Below are 22,486 nucleotides of genomic sequence, written 5' to 3'. Positions count from 1 at the left end.
AATTGTATTAACCCCTAATCTGCCCTCCCTAACATCGCCGCCACCTACCTACAATTATTAACCCTTAATCTGCCGCCTGCAACATCGCCGCTACTATAATAAAGTTATTAACCCCTAAACCTAACCCTAACACCCCCTAACATAAATATAATTTAAATTAAACTAAATAATATTCCTATAATTAAATAAATTAATCCTATTTAAAACTAAATCCTTACCTAGAAAATAAACCCTAATATAGCTACAATATAAATAATAATTACATTGTATCTATTTTAGGATTTATATTTATTTTACAGGCAACTTTGTATTTATTTTAACTAGGTACAATAGCTATTAAATAGTTATTAACTATTTAATAGCTACCTAGTTAAAATAATTACAAAATTACATGTAAAATAAATCCTAACCTAAGTTACAATTAAACCTAACACTACAATATCATTAAATTAATTAACTAAATTACCTATAATTAGCTAAACTAAAATACAATTAAATAAACTAATCTATAATACAAAAAACAAAACACTAAATTACAAATAAATAAATAAATTACAAGACGTTTAAACTAATTACACCTAATCTAAGCCCCCTAATAAAATAATTAAATTCCCTACCCTATTCTAAATTACAAAAGTAATCAGCTCTTTTACCAGCCCTTAAAAGGGCTTTTTGCGGGGCATTGCCCCAAAGTAATCAGCTCTTTTACCTGTAAAAGAAAATACAATATCCCCCCAACATTACAACCCACCACCCACATACCCCTATTCTAACCCACCCAAACCCCCCTTAAAAAAAACTATCACTAACCCCCTGAAGATCTCCCTAACTTGAGTCGTCTTCACTCAGCCGAGCCGAAGTCTTCATCCAATCCGGGCGATGTGGTCCTCCATCCGTGCGAAGTCTTGATCCAAGCGGCAAAGAAGAGGTCCTCCATCCGGGCGAAGTCTTGATCCAACCGGCAAAGAAGAGGTCCTCCATCCGGGCGATGTCTTCTTCCAAGCGGCATCTTCTATCTTCCGGATCCATCTTCATCCCGCCAACGCAGAACATCCTCCTTCCCCAACAGACTAACGATGAATGAAGGTTCCTTTAAATGACGTCATCCAAGATGGCATCCCTCGAATTCCGATTCTATCAGCCAATCGGAATTAAAGTAGGAAAAATCTGATTGGCTGATCCAATCAGCCAATCAGATTGAGCTCGCATTCTATTGGCTGTTCCGATTGTTTTCTAGGTATTTCGTTTTAAATAGGATTAATTTATTTAATTATAGGAATATTATTTTGTTTAATTTAAATTATATTTATGTTAGGAGGGTGTTAGGGTTAGACTTAGGTTTAGGAGTTAATACATTTATTATAGTAACAGCGACGTTGCGGACGGAAGATTAGGGGTTAATAATTGTAGGTAGTGGCGGCGATGTTAGGGAGGGCAGATTAGGGGTTAATAAAATGTATTCTAGTGTTTGCGAGGCGGGAGTGCGGCGGTTTAGGGGTTAATACATTTATTATAGTGGCGGCGAGGTCCGGTCGGCAGATTAGGGGTTAATAATAGTAGTTAGGTAGCAGCGAAGTTGGGGGGGCAGATTAGGGGTTAATAAATATAATATAGGTGTCGGCGATGTTAGGGGCAGCAGATTAGGGGTTCATAGGTATAATGTAGGTGGCGGCGGTGTCCGGTCGGCAGATTAGGGGTTACAATTTTTTATTATAGTGTTTACGATGTCGGGGGGGCCTCGGTTTAGGATTAGGGGTACATAGGTAGTTTATGGGTGTTAGTGTACTTTATAGCACAGTAGTTAGGAGCTTTACATTCCGGCGTTAGCCCATAAAGCTCTTAACTACTGACTTTTTTTGGCGGTAGGAGTCTTGTCAGTAGAGGCTCTACCGCTCAGTTCTTCCAAGACTCCAAATACCAGCGTTAGGCAAATCCCATAGAAATGATAGGATACGCAATTGGCGTAAGGGGATCTGCGGTAGCCTGGAGTCACGGTAAGGAAGTGAGCGGTAGACCCTTTCCTGGCTGACTCTAAATACCAGCGGGCGGTAAAAAGCAACGTTAGGACCCCTTAACGCTGCTTTTGACGGCTAACGCCAAACTCTAAATCTAGCCGAAAGTGCGCATGCTTGTAATTACGTAATTGCATTCCACACATTCTTTTGAAACATGTGGAGTGTGATTACGTCATTGTACGCATGTGATATTCTGCATTCTGTAGAGCTTTGTTACTTTCTATGGTAGTCAGCTTGCAACTCATAAAATGTCAGACTGACAGCAATTTTCAAGGTCAGGACTTACATGCAAGTAACACATGCATCATAAAATGGGGAGCCTTTAATAGGAACATCATTTATTTGGTATCACCACGGTTGGTAATCACCTACGGCTAGATTTGGAGTTTGGCGGTAAAAGGGCTGTTAACGCTCCGCGGGTTTTTTTCTGGCCGCACCATAAATTTAACTCTGGTATCGAGAGTTCAAACAAATGCTGCGTTAGGCTCCAAAAAAGGAGCGTAGAGCATATTTAGCGCAAATGCAACTCTCGATACCAGAGTTGCTTACGGACGCGGCTGGCCTCAAAAACGTGCTCGTGCACGATTCTCCCATAGGAAACAATGGGGCTGTTTGAGCTGAAAAAAAACCTAACACCTGCAAAAAAGCAGCGTTCAGCTCCTAACGCAGCCCCATTGTTTCCTATGGGGAAACACTTCCTACGTCTGCACCTAACACTCTAACATGTACCCCGAGTCTAAACACCCCTAGCCTTACACTTATTAACCCCTAATCTGCCGCCCCCGCTATCGCTGACCCCTGCATTACACTTTTAACCCCTAATCTGCCGCTCCGTAAACCGCCGCCACCTACGTTATCCCTATGTACCCCTAATCTGCTGCCCTAACATCGCCGACCCCTATGTTATATTTATTAACCCCTAATCTGCCCCCCACAACGTCGCCGACACCTACCTACACTTATTAACCCCTAATCTGCCGAGCGGACCTGAGCGCTACTATAATAAAGTTATTAACCCCTAATCCGCCTCACTAACCCTATCATAAATAGTATTAACCCCTAATCTGCCCTCCCTAACATCGCCGACACCTACCTTCAATTATTAACCCCTAATCTGCCGACCGGAGCTCACCGCTATTCTAATAAATGTATTAACCCCTAAAGCTAAGTCTAACCCTAACACTAACACCCCCCTAAGTTAAATATAATTTTTATCTAACGAAATAAATTAACTCTTATTAAATAAATGATTCCTATTTAAAGCTAAATACTTACCTGTAAAATAAATCCTAATATAGCTACAATATAAATTACATTTATATTATAGCTATTTTAGGATTAATATTTATTTTACAGGTAACTTTGTATTTATTTTAACCAGGTACAATAGCTATTAAATAGTTAAGAACTATTTAATAGTTACCTAGTTAAAATAATTACAAATTTACCTGTAAAATAAATCCTAACCTAAGATATAATTAAACCTAACACTACCCTATCAATAAAATAATTAAATAAACTACCTACAATTACCTACAATTAACCTAACACTACACTATCAATAAATTAATTAAACACAATTGCTACAAATAAATACAATTAAATAAACTATCTAAAGTACAAAAAATAAAAAAGAACTAAGTTACAGAAAATAAAAAAATATTTACAAACATAAGAAAAATATTACAACAATTTTAAACTAATTACACCTACTCTAAGCCCCCTAATAAAATAACAAAGACCCCCAAAATAAAAAATTCCCTACCCTATTCTAAAATACAAAAATTACAAGCTCTTTTACCTTACCAGCCCTGAACAGGGCCCTTTGCGGGGCATGCCCCAAGAATTTCAGCTCTTTTGCCTGTAAAAAAAAACATACAATACCCTCCCCCCAACATTACAACCCACCACCCACATACCCCTAATCTAACCCAAACCCCCTTAAATAAACCTAACACTAATCCCCTGAAGATCTTCCTACCTTGTCTTCACCATCCAGGTATCACCGATCCGTCCTGGCTCCAAGATCTTCATCCAACCCAAGCGGGGGTTGGCGATCCATAATCCGGTGCTCCAAAGTCTTCCTCCTATCCGGCAAGAAGAGGACATCCGGACCGGCAAACATCTTCTCCAAGCGGCATCTTCTATGTTCTTCCATCCGATGACGACCGGCTCCATCTTGAAGACCTCCAGCGCGGATCCATCCTCTTCTTCCGACGACTAGACGACGAATGACGGTTCCTTTAAGGGACGTCATCCAAGATGGCGTCCCTCGAATTCCGATTGGCTGATAGGATTCTATCAGCCAATCGGAATTATGGTAGGAATTTTCTGATTGGCTGATGGAATCAGCCAATCAGAATCAAGTTCAATCCGATTGGCTGATCCAATCAGCCAATCAGATTGAGCTCGCATTCTATTGGCTGATCGGAACAGCCAATAGAATGCGAGCTCAATCTGATTGGCTGATTGGATCAGCCAATCGGATTGAACTTGATTCTGATTGGCTGATTCCATCAGCCAATCAGAAAATTCCTACCTTAATTCCGATTGGCTGATAGAATCCTATCAGCCAATCGGAATTCGAGGGACGCCATCTTGGATGACGTCCCTTAAAGGAACCGTCATTCGTCGTCTAGTCGTCGGAAGAAGAGGATGGATCCGCGCTGGAGGTCTTCAAGATGGAGCCGGTCGTCATCGGATGGAAGAACATAGAAGATGCCGCTTGGAGAAGATGTTTGCCGGTCCGGATGTCCTCTTCTTGCCGGATAGGAGGAAGACTTTGGAGCACCGGATTATGGATCGCCAACCCCCGCTTGGGTTGGATGAAGATCTTGGAGCCAGGACGGATCGGTGATACCTGGATGGTGAAGACAAGGTAGGAAGATCTTCAGGGGATTAGTGTTAGGTTTATTTAAGGGGGTTTGGGTTAGATTAGGGGTATGTGGGTGGTGGGTTGTAATGTTGGGGGGGGGTATTGTATGTTTTTTTTTACAGGCAAAAGAGCTGAAATTCTTGGGGCATGCCCCGCAAAGGGCCCTGTTCAGGGCTGGTAAGGTAAAAGAGCTTGTAATTTTTGTATTTTAGAATAGGGTAGGGAATTTTTTATTTTGGGGGTCTTTGTTATTTTATTAGGGGGCTTAGAGTAGGTGTAATTAGTTTAAAATTGTTGTAATATTTTTCTTATGTTTGTAAATATTTTTTTATTTTCTGTAACTTAGTTCTTTTTTATTTTTTGTACTTTAGATAGTTTATTTAATTGTATTTATTTGTAGCAATTGTGTTTAATTAATTTATTGATAGTGTAGTGTTAGGTTAATTGTAGGTAATTGTAGGTAGTTTATTTAATTATTTTATTGATAGGGTAGTGTTAGGTTTAATTATATCTTAGGTTAGGATTTATTTTACAGGTAAATTTGTAATTATTTTAACTAGGTAACTATTAAATAGTTCTTAACTATTTAATAGCTATTGTACCTGGTTAAAATAAATACAAAGTTACCTGTAAAATAAATATTAATCCTAAAATAGCTATAATATAAATGTAATTTATATTGTAGCTATATTAGGATTTATTTTACAGGTAAGTATTTAGCTTTAAATAGGAATCATTTATTTAATAAGAGTTAATTTATTTCGTTAGATAAAAATTATATTTAACTTAGGGGGGTGTTAGTGTTAGGGTTAGACTTAGCTTTAGGGGTTAATACATTTATTAGAATAGCGGTGAGCTCCGGTCGGCAGATTAGGGGTTAATAATTGAAGGTAGGTGTCGGCGATGTTAGGGAGGGCAGATTAGGGGTTAATACTATTTATGATAGGGTTAGTGAGGCGGATTAGGGGTTAATAACTTTATTATAGTAGCGCTCAGGTCCGCTCGGCAGATTAGGGGTTAATAAGTGTAGGTAGGTGTCGGCGACGTTGTGGGGGGCAGATTAGGGGTTAATAAATATAACATAGGGGTCGGCGATGTTAGGGGCAGAAGATTAGGGGTACATAGGGATAACGTAGGTGGCGGCGCTTTGCGGTCGGAAGATTAGGGGTTAATTATTTTAAGTAGCTTGCGGCGACGTTGTGGGGGGCAAGTTAGGGGTTAATAAATATAATATAGGGGTCGGCGGGGTTAGGGGCAGCAGATTAGGGGTACATAAGTATAACGTAGGTGGCGGTCGGCAGATTAGGGGTTAAAAATTTTAATCGAGTGGCGGCGATGTGGGGGGACCTCGGTTTAGGGGTACATAGGTAGTTTATGGGTGTTAGTGTACTTTAGGGTACAGTAGTTAAGAGCTTTATAAACCGGCGTTAGCCAGAAAGCTCTTAACTCCTGCTTTTTTCAGGCGGCTGGAATCTTGTCGTTAGAGCTCTAACGCTCACTGCAGAAACGACTCTAAATACCAGCGTTAGAAAGATCCCATTGAAAAGATAGGCTACGCAAATGGCGTAGGGGGATCTGCGGTATGGAAAAGTCGCGGCTGTAAAGTGAGCGTTAGACCCTTTAATCACTGACTCCAAATACCAGCGGGCGGCCAAAACCAGCGTTAGGAGCCTCTAACGCTGGTTTTGACGGCTACCGCCGAACTCTAAATCTAGGCCCTAGTCTTTTATTCAATAAAAAACAATTTCAAACAATCACATAGTATCAGAAAATATACAGCAGTAACATAAATTAACAATGTACTAAAACCCTAAAGTCAGTAGTCACCACCAATAGAAACTGATGTACATTTTAAATCGTGTGTTTAAATGTTTTCATTAAACGCTAAAACTCATTAATATGCAGTTTAATATGCGCCATAAAACAAACGTTTTTTATATAGATTTTTACTTTAGAACTATATTAGCATAAATAACGTATTCAGACGTATGCCTCTCTACATCACAGCAAGCTCATATTTACATGTACAGACAGCTGTCGGAGTTCAGGCAATACTTCCGCCAGCAGCGTCTTGTTTCAGCCAGTAGTACCTCACTTCCGCCTGACTTTTGCAGTGTGTGTCGTGCTGTGTTGTAACCCGGATGTAAAACGACATCCCTCTCCTTTGGTACCCCGTAAATCTACTGACCATAGAATCGAGACACCAGTATGTTCAAGAAGTGAGTATTTTTGTTTCTTTTATATTTTGTTAACATTTATTGTGACTGATTTTGCATCTTATAAGCGTGTCTGAAGGAATTCGACTTTTTAATCCATGTGTAATACACATCCCAAACACCACATGGGTCGGTTAACACTTCGCCTTTCCCATAGGAGACCAGCTTGGTTGACTGATTCTCAGCAATTGCTGTGAACGTCAGTGAAAGACTCATATTAACTATATAGCGATCAAACAATGGACCAGGCATACTGTACCATACTTAAATAGTAATATCCCATAAACCTTTAAGAAAATACAACATTTATTTTGCTTGTTTTTATTTTAAAATATGTTTTAAAGTGTGTATTTCTTCCATTCCATGTTAGGTTGTAGTGTCTGTCCCACAACTTCACAGTGGTTGTTTAGGTCAGTGCAGAGGCTTACTTATATATCTGGCTTTAATTGGCCATAGCCTAAGTTAGCTTTTCAAGGGGTGTATCCATTGTCTTGTCTGTATTTGCAGAAATACAGGGCTAACTTGCTGATATATACCATACATTAAAATAAATTAATATAAAACTTGAAAAAGCGACTAACCAATTCATATGAAAAGGGAAAAAAACCCTGATAGCTGCACATAAATTACATTTACCCTATTTTATTGGAGGTCTTGGTCTCCCTAACTTAAAATTATACAACTGGGCTGCGTTGTGCCTGGTCACAGACTGGCAACTACATACAGCCAAGGCAAACAGGGTTGTATGGCCTCTTCTGCGACTTGGCCCTTGAAGAGGCCAATACAACCCCGTTTGCCTTGGCTTTTCTTCCCCTTTGCCCTCTCAAATGCTTACCCCTTCAAATCAAAAATAATATCTTATACAGGAAACCTACAAAATAATGTTATATAATTCTGCACAAAGTGCAGAATTATATAACATTAGTGACTACTAGAAGACAATAAAAGAAGGAGCCAAATAGTGTGAAATCCGTGGTATAGTGTACCCACGCAAACAATGAATATCACTTACTAGATATAGAGCACTTGAGAAGTGCCACAGGTACAGGCTGGACTATTAATAGCTGCCCAGCGAGCTATCTTCACGAACTGCAGATCGACATGCAGATTTCAGCGTCTCAGTCTCATATATATCAGTCACGATCAGCAGCTGCTCTGAAAACACCCACTCACATATATCCAGTGGGTGTTTTCAGAGCAGATGCTGATCCAGACACTAAGATCGTGACTGATATATATGAGACTGAGACGCTGAAATCTGCATGTCGATCTGCAGTTCGTGAAGATAGCTCGCTGGGCAGCTATTAATAGTCCAGCCTGTACCTGTGGCATTTCTCAAGTGCTCTATATCTAGTAAGTGATATTCATTGTTTGCGTGGGTACACTATACCACGGATTTAACACTATTGTGGCGCCTTCTTTTATTGTCTTCTAGTATTCACTCATCATTCTGGTGGCCTATCAGTTTTGGGAGAAGTCTAGCAGCCGCATACCACATCACCTGTGGATACACAGCCTGATGAGACCCTGGAGAACATTGGGTTTGATTTGAACATTACTATATGACTTTATCTAGTATTTAGGATTTGCTCCTTTATTTCTTCAGATACTTTTGTATCTACATTTGACATCATTGTGGTACATTTGTTTGTTACATAATAATTTTATGCTACTTACTGAATGGTTTGTGTGCACACATAGTGCAACATATATACATATTTGAGTATATTGCAATATTTGTCTGTATGTGAATGGTACTTTTTTACTAGGTAATTCCTAGATTTATCTGACACGTATTTCTGACACGGATATATTATTTAGATTTTACTGGCACATGTATACTGATATGGAATGATATTTTGAATTTGTCAATTATATTATTTGTGGACAGCCTGTAATATATATTATATATCGTTTGTACCCCATTTTATCTTATATTGGGGTTTTTGTTGATGACTTTTGGTCCTCACTGCTTTCAGGCGCCTTCAATACTTTTCACTTTTTTTATATAACATTAGCTTAGCGCCAAGTATATACAACAAAGTGTTCCTGAGATTTTTTACTAGGAAGTTGAGTTTTGCACAACACTGCTCCTGGCTCTACTGAGCGGGTCTGCTTTTTCTTAAGCGCATCGCGGGCACGCTGTCTGGTCATAGCATGCCCAATCACACCATTAAAATTAATGTAGCTCGCTACCAGACCAGAGAGGGAGTGAGCTACATTAATTTTAATGGCGCGATCTGGTGCGCTGTAACCAGACAGCGTGCCCGTGATGCGCTTAAGAAAAAATAGAACCGCTCAGTAGAACCAGGAGCAACGTTCTGGAAAACTCAACTTTGTAGTAAAAAATATCAGGAACACTTTGTTGTATATACCTGGCACTAAGCTAATGTTATATAATTCTGCACTTTGTGCAGAATTATATAACATTATTTTGTAGGTTTACTGCTCCTTTAAGGTCTGGCATGAAGTGCACAAGTTTATGAAATTGCAATTCCCCTCCACCAAATTCATCCCACTATGGGAAATGGAAATTTCCCTGCAGGAGACGACTATGCCCCCTTTGTTCTTTGGGAGGAGAGGGGACTTCGGACAGTGGTGGATGCTTTGGATCCATTGCTACACACCATAAAATCATTTAAAAATTTGAAGGATAGTTTTCTGCTCCCCAATGGTCACTTCTACGCCTAATTACAATCACGGCATTTATGTCAATGAATTAGAAAAGGCCGACCCTAACTTTTGGAAGGCCCCCTGTTCCTGACATCCCAAATAGCATTTAGCGTGGGTCACTTCTTTATTTCTTACTTCTACCAAACTTTAGTAAACCAACAGGCAGACAAGTTCCATGGAGGGGTTTTGGAAAAATTACACTTAGATACCTCAGATGAAATAACTATTCAAGACATTAAAAACAGCCTTGTAAAAGCCAAAAAGGCGACGTTAGCAATGACATTAAGAGATGCCCAAATCTGCATAATACATAGAGATTATATAACACCCAGTAGATGGGTCAAGTGAAACCCCAGCCATCCAAACCACTGTATAAAATGTCATTTCTATAATCCTTCTCTAGCTCATTACTTCTACGAATGTCCACCGGTAAGATACTTCTGGGGGCTAATATAATATTGGCTCAGAACCACCTTCTCTATTGACCTGCCATTTGACGTCACCAAAATTTTGAGTAGTTCTTTTGACCTCCCACCCCCCCCCCTTTTATATAGTATAGACAGGACAATTTGGGTCATAAGTTAGTTTAGCTTAGAACACTTGGTTATTTTCAATTCTTAAAGTGAATGTAAATTTCGATGCTAAAGTGCCCGGTTTTTAAAAATTCGATTTAAAACAGGGGCACTTTAATTCATCAAAATTTACATTTCACTCGTTATGAAGAAATACTTACTTTTTAAACTTGACAGCAGCTCCAGCTTCCTCAGGTCGTCGCAAGCCATTTCTGATGTCAGAAATGATGGTTGGGTAATTCTCCAATCACGGCTCCCCGGCGGGTGCAGGAAGCTGGAGCTGCTGTCAAGATTAAAAGTTAAGTTTTTTTTTTTTTTTTTCACAGCACGAGTGAAATGTAAATTTTTATGAATTAAAGTGCCCCTGTTTTTAATCAAATTTTTTAAAACCGGGCACTTTAGCATCAAAATTTACATTCACTTTAAGTTAAAAATAAGAAGATATAAAAGAAAGAGACATGTACAGGTATGTTAAAGTGAAAGTAAACTTTCCTTAGTTGCTCACCATTATAATATATTATGTATTAAATGAATAGGACTTTCATTCATGAAATTTTTATAACTTGTTTGCAAATCAATTTTTTCCTGAAATAAATTCTGAATTTTAGCGTCGATAAATGCAACCCAATTTTTTGGCTGCATATTGCTTCCTGGTCACGTTCTTATTTGGGCCAACTGAAATACTGGCCGTTAGGCGGCCGTGAAGCGACGTCATCGGTCTCTTGTGGCATCTGCGCATGCGGTAAAATAAACTGTCTACTTTTTTCTTCAATGCGCGTGCCCTTTTCGCGCATGCGCAGACCATTCGGGACGGACTAAGAAGAAACTGAAGCGCAATTATATTTTTCAGGACGGATCGCGGAGGTATGAAAAGATGCAGCTTGTCACTTTTTAAAAACGTATAGTAATGAATGAATACAATATTGTTATTCATTCATTACTATGTTGTGAACTAAATACACACATGCGCTCTGATCGCCCTGTTGTAGTGGAATCGGCGATTCACGCATGCGCACAATAAATTGTCCATGTAAATGCACTTCTCTAATACGTATAGAGTGGGTGGGACCGCTCTATACGCAAACACTGCAAAAAAGTAGGAAGAAGTAGATGGTAGGAGTCAGCAGCATATCGGTATAAAAATAAGGTATTAAAAAAAAAAGGCATAAATCAATACATTTATTAGAAAAAAAAAAAGCGATTTGCTTATTATAGTTAGGCAATGCAGTACTTTGTTCAAATGGGACCACATTTACTTTCACTTTAAGCTATATTACTGTGGTCTCCCTCATCTTCCCATTCCCCGACATATTTCATATGGATAGGTTTGTAAGTTCTTAAAGTGAATGTAATTTTTGATGCTAAAGTGCCCGGTTTTTAAAAATTCGATTAAAAACAGGGGCACTTTAATTCATCAAAATTTACATTTCACTCGTTATGAAGAAATACTTTTTAAACTTGACAGTAGCTCCAGCTTCCTCCGGTTGTCGCAAGCCATTTCTGATGTCAGAAATGATGGATAGGTCATCCTCCAATCACGGCTTCCCCCCCGGGGGAATCAGTGTCTTATTCAACGCCGTGATTGGAGGAAGCCTGATTCCTCATTTTTGACTCAGGAAGAGGCTTTGCGACGGGTGGAGAAAGCTGGAGCTGCTGTCAAGATTAAAAGATAAGTATATTTTCACAACATGAGTGAAATGTAAATTTTGATGAATTAAAGTGCCCCTGTTTTTAATCGAATTTTAAAAAACCAGGCACTTTAGCATCAAAATTTACATTCACTTTAAGATACCAAATGAATACATATTTGTATGATCTTGGCTTCGTTACTTGTATGCTAAGGCCTCTCTGCAGACTTAAAGTGAAAGTAAATCCTAGCGTTTTACAAACGCTAGGATTTTGCTATTGAAACAAAGGGCACTTTCATTCATGAAGCATAAGATACTTCATGTAGAAAGCTCCTTTATTTGATTTAATCGATCGCCGTTTTTAGCTGCTACAGCAGCCCACGGCTAAAAAATTTTTTGGCTAAGAGGTGACGTTTTCACCTCTTAGCTAATAGCCATGCAGTAAATCCGGCTTGGCGCCCATGGGAGCCGGATTTACCGCACTGCTGTTGGCTAAGAGGTGAAAACGTCACCTCTTAGCCAAATATTTTTTTAGCCGTGCTCTGCTGTAGCAGCTAAGAGCGGCGATCGATTGAATCAAATAAAGGAGCTTTCTGCATGAAGTATCTTGTACTTCATGAATGAAAGTGCCCTTTTATTTGTTTCAATAGTAAATCCTAGCGTTTGTAAAACATTAGGATTTACTTTAAAGTGAATGTAAATTTTGATGCTAAAGTGCCCGGTTTTTAAAAATTTGATTAAAAACAGGGGCACTTTAATTCATCAAAATTTAGATTTCACTCGTGTTGTGAAAAAATACTTACCTTTAAACTTGACAGCCGCTCCAGCTTCCCCCGGTCGTCGCAAACCATTTCTGACGTCAGAAATGATGGATGGGTCATTCTCCAATCACGACTCCCCCCCGGGGGAATCAGTGTCTGATTCTACGCCGTGATTGGAGGAAGCCGGATTCCTCATTTTAGACCCAGGAAGAGGCTTTGCAACGGGTGGAGGAAGCTGGAGTGGCTGTCAAGATTAAAAGGTAAGTTTTTTTTTTTTTCAACAACAGGAGTGAAATGTAAATTTTGATGAATTAAAGTGCCCCTGTTTTTAATCAAATTTTTAAAAACCGGGCACTTTAGCATCAACATTTACATTCACTTTAAATCTTGAACCTATGCTATGTAAAGGTAAATGGACCACTAAAGACAATTACCCATTAGATGATATATGAACTCTTGAAGATTGTCTCCCACTAGTTTGCGCAGACTACTCTGCCTTTGTACGATGTGACTTTCTATTCTACTATTATTACTATTGGTTTGTAATGTATATTGAATGTACTGTTATGTGTCTTCAATAATAAAATGAATTTAAAAAATAAATTAATATTTATTTATTTAATGTACAGCCAAGTAATACATTTTATAATTTGTCTGTCACAGTTTTTTTTATAACAAACAAATAAAAAGCTGAAATCACAGTATATAAAATATACTCTGTAAACAGTAAAGGCATTGAAATTTCCAGTTTCGTATGCATCTATAAAGTACAGAATACATCTTGAGAATGAGTGTTTATTTTACTGAAATAAAAAAAAAACAGATGGGGGAAATCAATACACAATTTTTAATCAACAGTGCACCTCATGAAAATAGTAAGTAAACATAGAGCTGCAACAACTAATCGGCATAATCAATAATAATAGATTATGAAAATAGTTGTCAACGAATCTCATAATCGATTAGTTGGTTTGCAATTAGTTGGACTGTGCACAGCATCAGCTGCTTCACTCCAGTGAGCTCCTGCACATGGTATTGTGTTTTATGGTTATGTCCTTAGCCTAAAGGACGTCTACAGACATTTACTTTTCACTTTTTCAGGACACTATAAGTTCTTATGTGCAACTCAGAAATAAAACAGGAATCATCATTTGTATTGTTTATATTAAACCAGGTGATTTGGGACTGTGCTTTGCATGATATAGTGACCAGCTTGTTATTTAGACCTAGCCCTAGATTGATGGCATTTGTTATATGAATTGATTTGCACTATTATCCGTTTGCACAATTATTAGCTGATTGTTTGCTATTGCTGCTTATATGTACTTTATAGATAAACTAGTCCTAAAGCCAGTTCACACGGGCCGTGTTGTGTTATATTCTCTCTCTCTCTCTCTCTCTCTCTCTCTCTCTCTTCTCTTCTCTTCTCTTCTCTTCTCTTTTCTCTCTCTTTTCTCTCTCTTTCTCTTTTCTCTCTCTTTCTCTTTTCTCTCTCTTTCTCTTTTCTCTCTCTTTCTCTTTTCTCTCTCTTTCTCTTTTCTCTCTCTTTCTCTTTTCTCTCTCTTTCTCTTCTCTTCTCTCTCTTCTCTTCTCTCTCTCTTCTCTCTCTCTTCTCTCTCTCTTCTCTTCTCTCTCTCGTCCTCGCGCTGCTTTGGTTTTGCAATCAACTGTGCTGCCGGGTCCTCGCGCTGCTGCCGGGTGGGTGCGCGTGCGATCAGCTGCAAGAGTTTGTCTGAACTGCGCATGACGGCTTCAGACAAACTCTTGTCTTTTATAATATAGGATTATTTTCTATTTATTATATTGTTCCATGCAGCTTGTGTTTACCAATTAATTCATCCCATTGAAAATATAGAGTTAAGTTTGTCTGTTTTTAACTTTTTTGTAATCCACCCCCATAGATGGGATTGGCTAACGGGTACATAAGGTGTTCACAGTAACACCTGTTATACGTCTATGACTACGGCCATGCAGTGCCGAAACCGGTCAGACTGTTTTTTTAACTTACTCTTGCTGAGTTTTATCCTTTGGAGTATCGAATAAAGATTTTTTGACCTTTTTATACTTGAGTGGAGATTGTTCATTGTTCCGGACGTGCAACGGATAACTCTTTTTCTATTATTTGTTGTGGAAATACGGGGATTCCACTTCCACTGAGCATGCCCTGGCCTGCACAGGCTTCAGCCGGCCCTGACGTCACCACACTCAGAGAGGCTGAGTATCGAACAGTGAGAGGCTGAGCGGTGTGAGGTGGAGACGCTGAGGAGGACGTAACCGTTAATCCCTGAAGCCTAAGAATCTGAGATCTCTCCTAAACAGAACGGGATAACACACGGTAATTTACCACTTTGAATTTACTGTCTGCACTTTACCATCATACATGTTGGATCAGGGAAATGCTGTATCGCATTGAAGAGCAACGTGTTGTTACGATTGTCAGGCTGATAGGTTAACAACTAATATGTACCTATGCTGGACGCACTGATATAATATTCAGCAGTAGCGGTCCACGGAACTTATCTATACAGCTGACGTTTACTTTACTTCACATGTATGCAGGCATTTGCTTCTGGTGATTCTGAAAATGATGCAGTAAGTTGTAAGGCTGAGAAATCTGACAGGCCGACAGCATATAAGTGTGTTGTATGTCACGCTGTATGTACTGACATCGAGGCATTACACTTGGGGTCCATACAATAGCCCATTTATTTTTGATCTAACAGCCCTTTATACTTGGTGGTTTACCGTGTGTTGAAAGGAGTATTGCAGTGGAAATGATCTGAATAGTTGCTTCATGAAAAACGCTGACTCGTGAATAACGCTTATGTGTTTAACTAATATTTCTCATACCTCGCTCACACCGCACGTTGCAAAGGTAACGGCCTCCCCTGGTACAAAATTATCTTCTGAACTCGCCGGTCCTCGCGCTGCTTTGGTTTTGCAATCAGCTGTGCTGCCGGGTCCTCGCGCTGCTGCCGGGTGGGTGCGCGTGCGATCAGCTGCAAGAGTTTGTCTGAACTGCGCATGACGGCTTCAGACAAACTCTTGTCTTTTATAATATAGGATGTGTAAGGCTGTGTCCTGTTATTGATATATAGTCCTTATAGCACTTGGCTTTTTATATTTTTAATTATTTGTAATATGTACCAAATTCAGCCTCCAATAAGTATATATCTCTTATTTTAAGAGCCGACTAGATATTTTTTCTCTAACCTTATAGCTGATTGTTTACCATTGCATATAGATATTCAAGATATTTTTATGTTAGATTAGAATGAAGTCCAGGCTTACTCGCACTGGTGGGGAGTTAACAAAGATAAAAATTTCATCTTGGTGAAATTGGCACCTCAACACCATCTGAGCTCCTCTTCTCTGTTGCAGGCAAAATAGCTTGTCTTTTAAATATAGGGAAAAAGATATTTATTTATTTTAGTCGATTAATTGAAAAAATAATCGTCCGATTAATCGATTATGAAAATAATCGTTAGTTGCAGCCCTAAATTAAAGGGTTTATGAATCATTTTCAATTTTAAAGGGACATAAAGGTGTAAAAAGAAAGTATTCTATTGAGCTCTCTTGCTTGCATATGACTGTTTTAACCCCTGCATATGGGGTTAAACACAGTTAAAGGGACAGTAAAATCCAAATTAAACTTTTATAATTCAGATAGGGCATGTAATTTTAAACAACTTTCCAATTTACTTTCATCATCAAATTTGATTTGTTTTTCTCTTGGTATTTATTGTTAAAGGCTAAACATAGGTAGGCTCTTATCTCAAAGTCTGTCTGTGAATAGCTAATAACATGTACTGTTTGTTCATGTGTGCCATATAGATAACATTGTGCACACCCTAGTGGAGTTATTTAAGAGTCAGCACTAATTGCCTGAAATGCAAGTCTGTCAAAAGATCTGAGATAAGGAGGCTGTCTACAGAAGCTTATATTCAAGGTAGCCATAGAGTATATTAATAGAACAGTGTTGGTTATGCATAACTGGGGAATGGTAAATAAAGGGATTATCTATCTTTTTAAACAACGTTTTTGGTGTTTACTGTCCCTTTAAAGTCAGCTCCAGGGCATCGATGCCCTAACTAAACACATCTGATGAGCCAATGGCAAGAGACATATGTGTACCAATCAATCACCAGCTAGTATGCTTTTCAACAAAAAATACCAAGAGGATTTAAAGTAATTTTGATTACATAATTAAATTGAAAACATTTCTTAATCATGTTCCATCTCAGCCATGTCCCTTTTAAATACAATCTATATATTAAAACTTGACGATATTAGAGCCATGTTTTCTAAAAATGGGCCTTCCCCGCATTCCTTCATCAGAATAAAGCATGATTCACTCCAGAGAATGCTTCCTTTGTCCCAGAGTCCAGTGGCAGTGCCCTTTACTCCTCTCCAGCTGACTTTTGGCATCCTATAACAGTGGACTCCTTGCCCAATGTGCTTAGAGCTGCATCTCACTGACAAGGCCCAAACAAGATTCTGGGGTTGTAATGTTCCTTGGTCCGAGGAGGCTTGCCTGGTATTTCGGAGCTGCACTGACCTCAGTAGGTGGGATCAGACTGATATACTTCAGGAATTTCTCCTCTGTGAAAAGCACAATTGGGCTAAAAGAAGCTGCACCAAGGTGGTAAATCGCCATAGAACAAGTTACTGAGCTGTTGGTCTTTCCTGGTCAAGCGCTTCTCTTTCTGTATGTATCATATAACAGTGCCACATTTTAAAGTCACTGATCTCTTCAGTACAACAGTACCACATTAACCCCTTAAGGCAGAGCTCGACAAACCCAGGAGCCGGGAGCCACTGGCTCCTAGAATTTTACCCCTGGCTCCTAACTTTTTGGGGTATTCTCCATATATCTATATACAAATCCAACTGTCTGGCTCCTAAAAATATGCCTGGCTCCGTAATATTCTTACTGGCTCCTAATTTTTGAACATATTCAAGCACTGCCTTAAAGGGACATTATACACTCATTTTTTCTTTGCATAAATGTTTTGTAGATAATCTATTTATATAGCCCATAAAGTTTTTTTTTTTTAAATTAATGTATAGTTTTGCTTATTTTTAAATAACATTGCTCTGATTTTCAGACTCCTAACCAAGCCCCAAAGTTTTATGTGAATACGCTCGACTACCTACTCCAGCTTGCTTCTGTTTGTGTAAAGGGTCTTTTCATATGCAAAAGAAGGGGGAGGGGGGAGTGTCTTATTTGCCACTTGCAGTGGGCTTTCCAGCTACCTTTTCAACAGAGGTAAACTGACAGCTTCTAAGTAAGTTTTTAAACAGTTTTATACTGAATTTTTATATCAGTATCTGTGCATATTATTCTTTATAGTAGTGTCTATTACATGCAGTTATATGAAAATGAGTGTATACTGTCCCTTTAAGGATTGGCATTTTAGACAAAAACTTCCCCAAAAGACCAGAGCATTTTTAGCATTTTTGCCATCACTACATTTAAACAGAAATGGAGCCTTTTTTATATTTACCTATCAAAACTATATTTTTTTTTAGTAGACAACCAAAAGTATTGATCTAGGCCCATTTTGGTATATGTCATGCCACCATTTCCCCACCAAATGTGATCAAATAAAAAAAAAATCGTAAACTTGTGCAATCATGGCACAAATAGTTGTAAATGCTTTTCTGGGATCCCCTTTGTTCAGAAATAGCAGACATATATGGCGTTGGCATTGCTTTTTGGTAATTAGAAGGCCGCTAAATGCTGCTGCGCATCACACTTGTATTATGCCCAGCAGTGAAGGGGTTAATTAGGTAGCTTGTAGGGTTAATTTTAGCTTTAGTGTAGAGATCGGTCTCCCACCTGACACATCCCTCCCCCACCTTACAATTGTCACCGCCATCTTAAGTTCTGGCAGAAAGTCTGCCAGTATAAAAATAAAAGCCTTTTTTTTAAAAAATATATTTGCTGCAGTGTAGGTCCCCCCCCCCCCCAAAAAAAAAGCTCTCTAACCCTCGCCCCTCTACCTAATTGCCGCCATCTTGGGTACTGGCAGCTGTCTGGCAGTACCCAGTTTGCTGCAAATTAGGCATTTAAAAAAACAAAACAAAAAAAAAATAGCCATTTTTCTGTAGTGTAGCTGCCCCCCCCTCAATACCCTACCCCCTCCCAGATCGACTTCCCACCCTTCCCATCACTAACCAATATAACCAGGATCCCCACTCCCTCCTGCCCCCTCCCTGCCGCTTTCAGTGTTTTTTTTTTTTTTTCTTTTTCTCTCTCTCAATAGTCGCGCGCAACTCCCGCCTCCCTCCAGCTATGGGCTGCCCACCCGGATCCCACAGAGTGGCCCTCTCTGCATTGATAACTCTGCAAATCTATTTCTGCAGTACCCCACTCGTGGCAGAGAGAAGCCCAGGACTGCAGCGACGTACAGGGTACGTCGCTGGTCCTTAAGGGCATAACCACCAGCGTTGTACAGGGTATGACGCTGGTGGTTAAGGTCACTGAGCTCCTCATTACCACCGATTGTACTACCCATGTTTGTCTATGGAGATTTCATGGCTATGTTCAGGATTTTATGCACCTGTTAGCAATGTGTGTAGCTGAAACACCTGTGCTTAATAATTAGTAGGCGTGTACACATACGTTTGGTCATATAGTGTATATGTAATATTGCATTCCAATAGATTTGTGATGGGCTCTTCAGTAGATCCTTATTTACTTGTCTAACTGTGATAGACATAATTACTCCAGTTTTTGAAAAACAACATTAACAAATTTGTGCTTCTGAAATGGTGTGTTACAAACCAATATATTATGTGATTATTGTTAACTTTTTGTTTTTTTTAAATGCAGATTTGATGAAAAAGAAAATGTTTCTAACTGCATTCAGTTAAAAACATCCGTTATAAAAGGTATTAAAAACCAGTTGAATGATCAGTTTCCTGGAATAGATCAGTGGCTAAACCAGATCATGCCAAAAAAGGATCCTGTGAAAATAGTTCGATGGTAAGTGCATGTATGACCCTGATATTGTAGAACAAATTATTTATAGTTTTTGTTTTTATCTTACATTTGAGAAAAAAAACATATGTGGATATTCCCAAAGCTACTATTTCTCAGATACACTAAGGTAAGAGTTCTTTTATTATTTTTTGCTATATATACAAAATGAACTGTCAAATACACAACTACTTTTGCAAATCTCACAGCTTTAGTTAGTAGTTTCTGCGTTCAAAAGCTCAGTTAGTGGATGTAAACTTAAAGGGACATTAAACACTTTGAGATGGTAATATAAAAGGATAAATTGTATATATAAAACAATTCTGCAATATACGTTCATTATTTATTTTGTCCTCTTTGCCTGTAATTCCATTTTGAAATTGTGAGCTTTTCAGTTCCTGTTAGAAATGGAAGTGCAGAACACTGTTAAATCCAGCACAACCATTGGCTGCACACTCTAGTGACCTATTTATCACTGACCCTAATTGGCCACAGCAGAGAAGGTAACACAAGTTACAACATGGCAGCTCCCAGTGTTTTATAGACACTAAAACTTTACACTTATTTTGTCACTTTTTAAACAACTAATGAAACTTTAAAAAATACATCTACATGTTAGTCATGGACTAATCTTTTCTTTGAATGCATCATTCTATCTAGCATGTATTTATTGTTTAATGTCCCTTTAATGCATGTGAGATTGAATGAGGGAACTCGGTATGGCTTCAAGTTCTTCCTTAAAGGGATACAAAGGTCAACATTGAAACGTGCATGGATGAATTTCAAAGTAAAATAAAAGCATTTTTGCAATATATTTCCATTTAAAAAAAATGCTACTAGTAAATATACTACTGTGCTTTTTGCCGCATAAACACATATCCTGTGAGGGCCTGTCCACTAGTATACAAACGCTACCTCTTCTCAGGGAGTCAGTGGTGGCTTTAATGACACAAATTACATCTTCACAGAAGCAATACACACCTTTGCCAGCTCTCTGAGCTTGAATACTTTTGCACATGCCCTCACAGGATATGTGCGTATGCTGCAGAAAAACAGTAAGAACTTATTCTAGAAACATTTCTGCTATTGGAAGTATGTTACACAAATGCTTCTATTTCAAATTGAAATGTATTTATTCACATTTCAATTTTGACCTTTCTATCCCTTTTTAACCAAGCAGAAGTCATGTACTGATGTGCTATTGAGGAGGTAGTCTAATCCACAGGTTTTCAAACCTGTCCTCAGGCTTTCCCAACAGGCCAGACTTTCAGGATTACCTTGGATGAGAGTAGGTAAAATAACCAGGTTTACTAATCAGCTGATTTATTTCACCTGTTCTCCAGTTCAGATATCTTCAAAATTTGGCCTGAGGACAGGTGTGAAAACCAGTGGTCTAATCTTATGTGAGGCTCCAAATATTTAATACCCTAATTTAAATGGAACAAAGTAAATGCCTAAGGTTAATGTCCTTTTAAGCCTGGCACAAGGTAACATTATTAGGCAATTAAACAACTAGGATGAAATACACAACTAGTTTCTGCTAGTTAAACGCACAAATAGCATGTTCTCACCCCACCACTCTCCCTTGTGGTCTAATTTTGGTTCAGCCGGTTCTCCAAAATACATGGAAGTCAAAATTAAACATTCATGATTCAGAAAGAGAGTACAGTTTTGAAAAGCTGCATTGTTGCACATGCTACTGCTAAAGTATACCAAGACAAATGGGTACAATTGATACGTGTTCAATTAAAACTATTCAATTTACTGAATTATCTGAATCATGTAAAGTGAGTTTTAACTCCTCCTCATCTTTCCTCATAAGTACCACCACCTTCCTTCAGGGCCTCAATAAATATATATATATATATCACTCTCACTTTCCAACTTAATGCCAGGGTGCCAGCAGATGAATATGCACAGTAAAGGAAGGCACTCACTGGTCTTTTTCTTCAAATTAACTTTAATAATCGTGACGTTTCGGGGACACACTCCCCTTCCTCAGACAAAGACAAACTAAAAGTGACTGGACTTATAAAGCCAAACACACCCCTCCCAGTGAAAATTGCGCCAAAACGGTTACCATGGTGATCCTCAACAACATTATAGTCATGTGATGAGTGTTACTCCTGTGAATTAATGCTGTTCAACAATCTGTACAATGTTCACACATATGTATATTGCAACATATATAAATATTCAAAAATTACATTAAGGTATGTGAAAACAAACTGATGTAAGAAGCATACTGTGCCAATAACCACATAAAGTGAACATATATTGTGTTACAAGGTATCGTGGGAATAAACTATACATTCTCCTGCTCTCAAAGTGAATGAAATGAATGAATATCTAAGTGTCCCCTAACACATATTGTGTCCCTGAATCAGTGTAACAATGTCTATATCAAAGTGTATGTGAACTATGTTATATACATAATACCAGCCTTCTGGATGCTCTGAATACAAATTCTGATTGCCATACCTAATCAGAAAATCTGAGTAAATATCTAAACATTAATTTAAGAAAATGTTGTAAGCAGCGTTAAAGGATCAAAAGTACTGGTCATTTCAACAATATTAGACTAGCAAGTTACAACAGGTAATACATCCTATACCGTATCGCACAAACCTGATATGGCAATGCGGTTATGCATCCAACTATCGGCTCATTTGTTCTATGCATTCTATCGCAGCCCTTTCTACTTATTAGCTCAAGGGAAGCATACCTGTTCCTTCTCTTTCTTGTATAACCGCAGAATCAC

At 38.6% G+C, this 22,486-nt stretch overlaps 1 protein-coding gene and 1 long non-coding RNA gene across 2 annotated transcripts in view; one reads left to right on the top strand and one right to left on the bottom strand.

Annotated features, from left to right (window-relative positions):
• The window catches only part of LOC128639707 (uncharacterized), a 35,794-nt gene extending 28,856 nt beyond the window's left edge, over window positions 1-6,938 (bottom strand). Inside the window, exon 1 of the long non-coding RNA XR_008399244.1 lies at window positions 6,913-6,938. This is a non-coding gene — a long non-coding RNA (uncharacterized LOC128639707). The remainder of the gene's footprint in view (window positions 1-6,912) is intronic.
• Window positions 6,939-6,995: 57 nt separating this feature from the next.
• Window positions 6,996-22,486, top strand: part of MCTS1 (MCTS1 re-initiation and release factor) — a 71,085-nt gene continuing 55,594 nt past the window's right edge. The window contains exons 1-2 of the mRNA XM_053699284.1: window positions 6,996-7,109; window positions 19,579-19,731. Of these exons, the coding sequence (XP_053555259.1) occupies window positions 7,099-7,109; window positions 19,579-19,731 (164 nt within the window). The 5' untranslated portion in view covers window positions 6,996-7,098. The remainder of the gene's footprint in view (window positions 7,110-19,578; window positions 19,732-22,486) is intronic.

This window comes from Bombina bombina, chromosome 1 (assembly GCF_027579735.1).
Source record: "Bombina bombina isolate aBomBom1 chromosome 1, aBomBom1.pri, whole genome shotgun sequence".
Lineage (NCBI taxonomy): Eukaryota > Metazoa > Chordata > Amphibia > Anura > Bombinatoridae > Bombina > Bombina bombina.
Note: the sequence above shows the minus strand (reverse complement) of the source record. Positions and strands in the feature narration are given on the sequence as shown.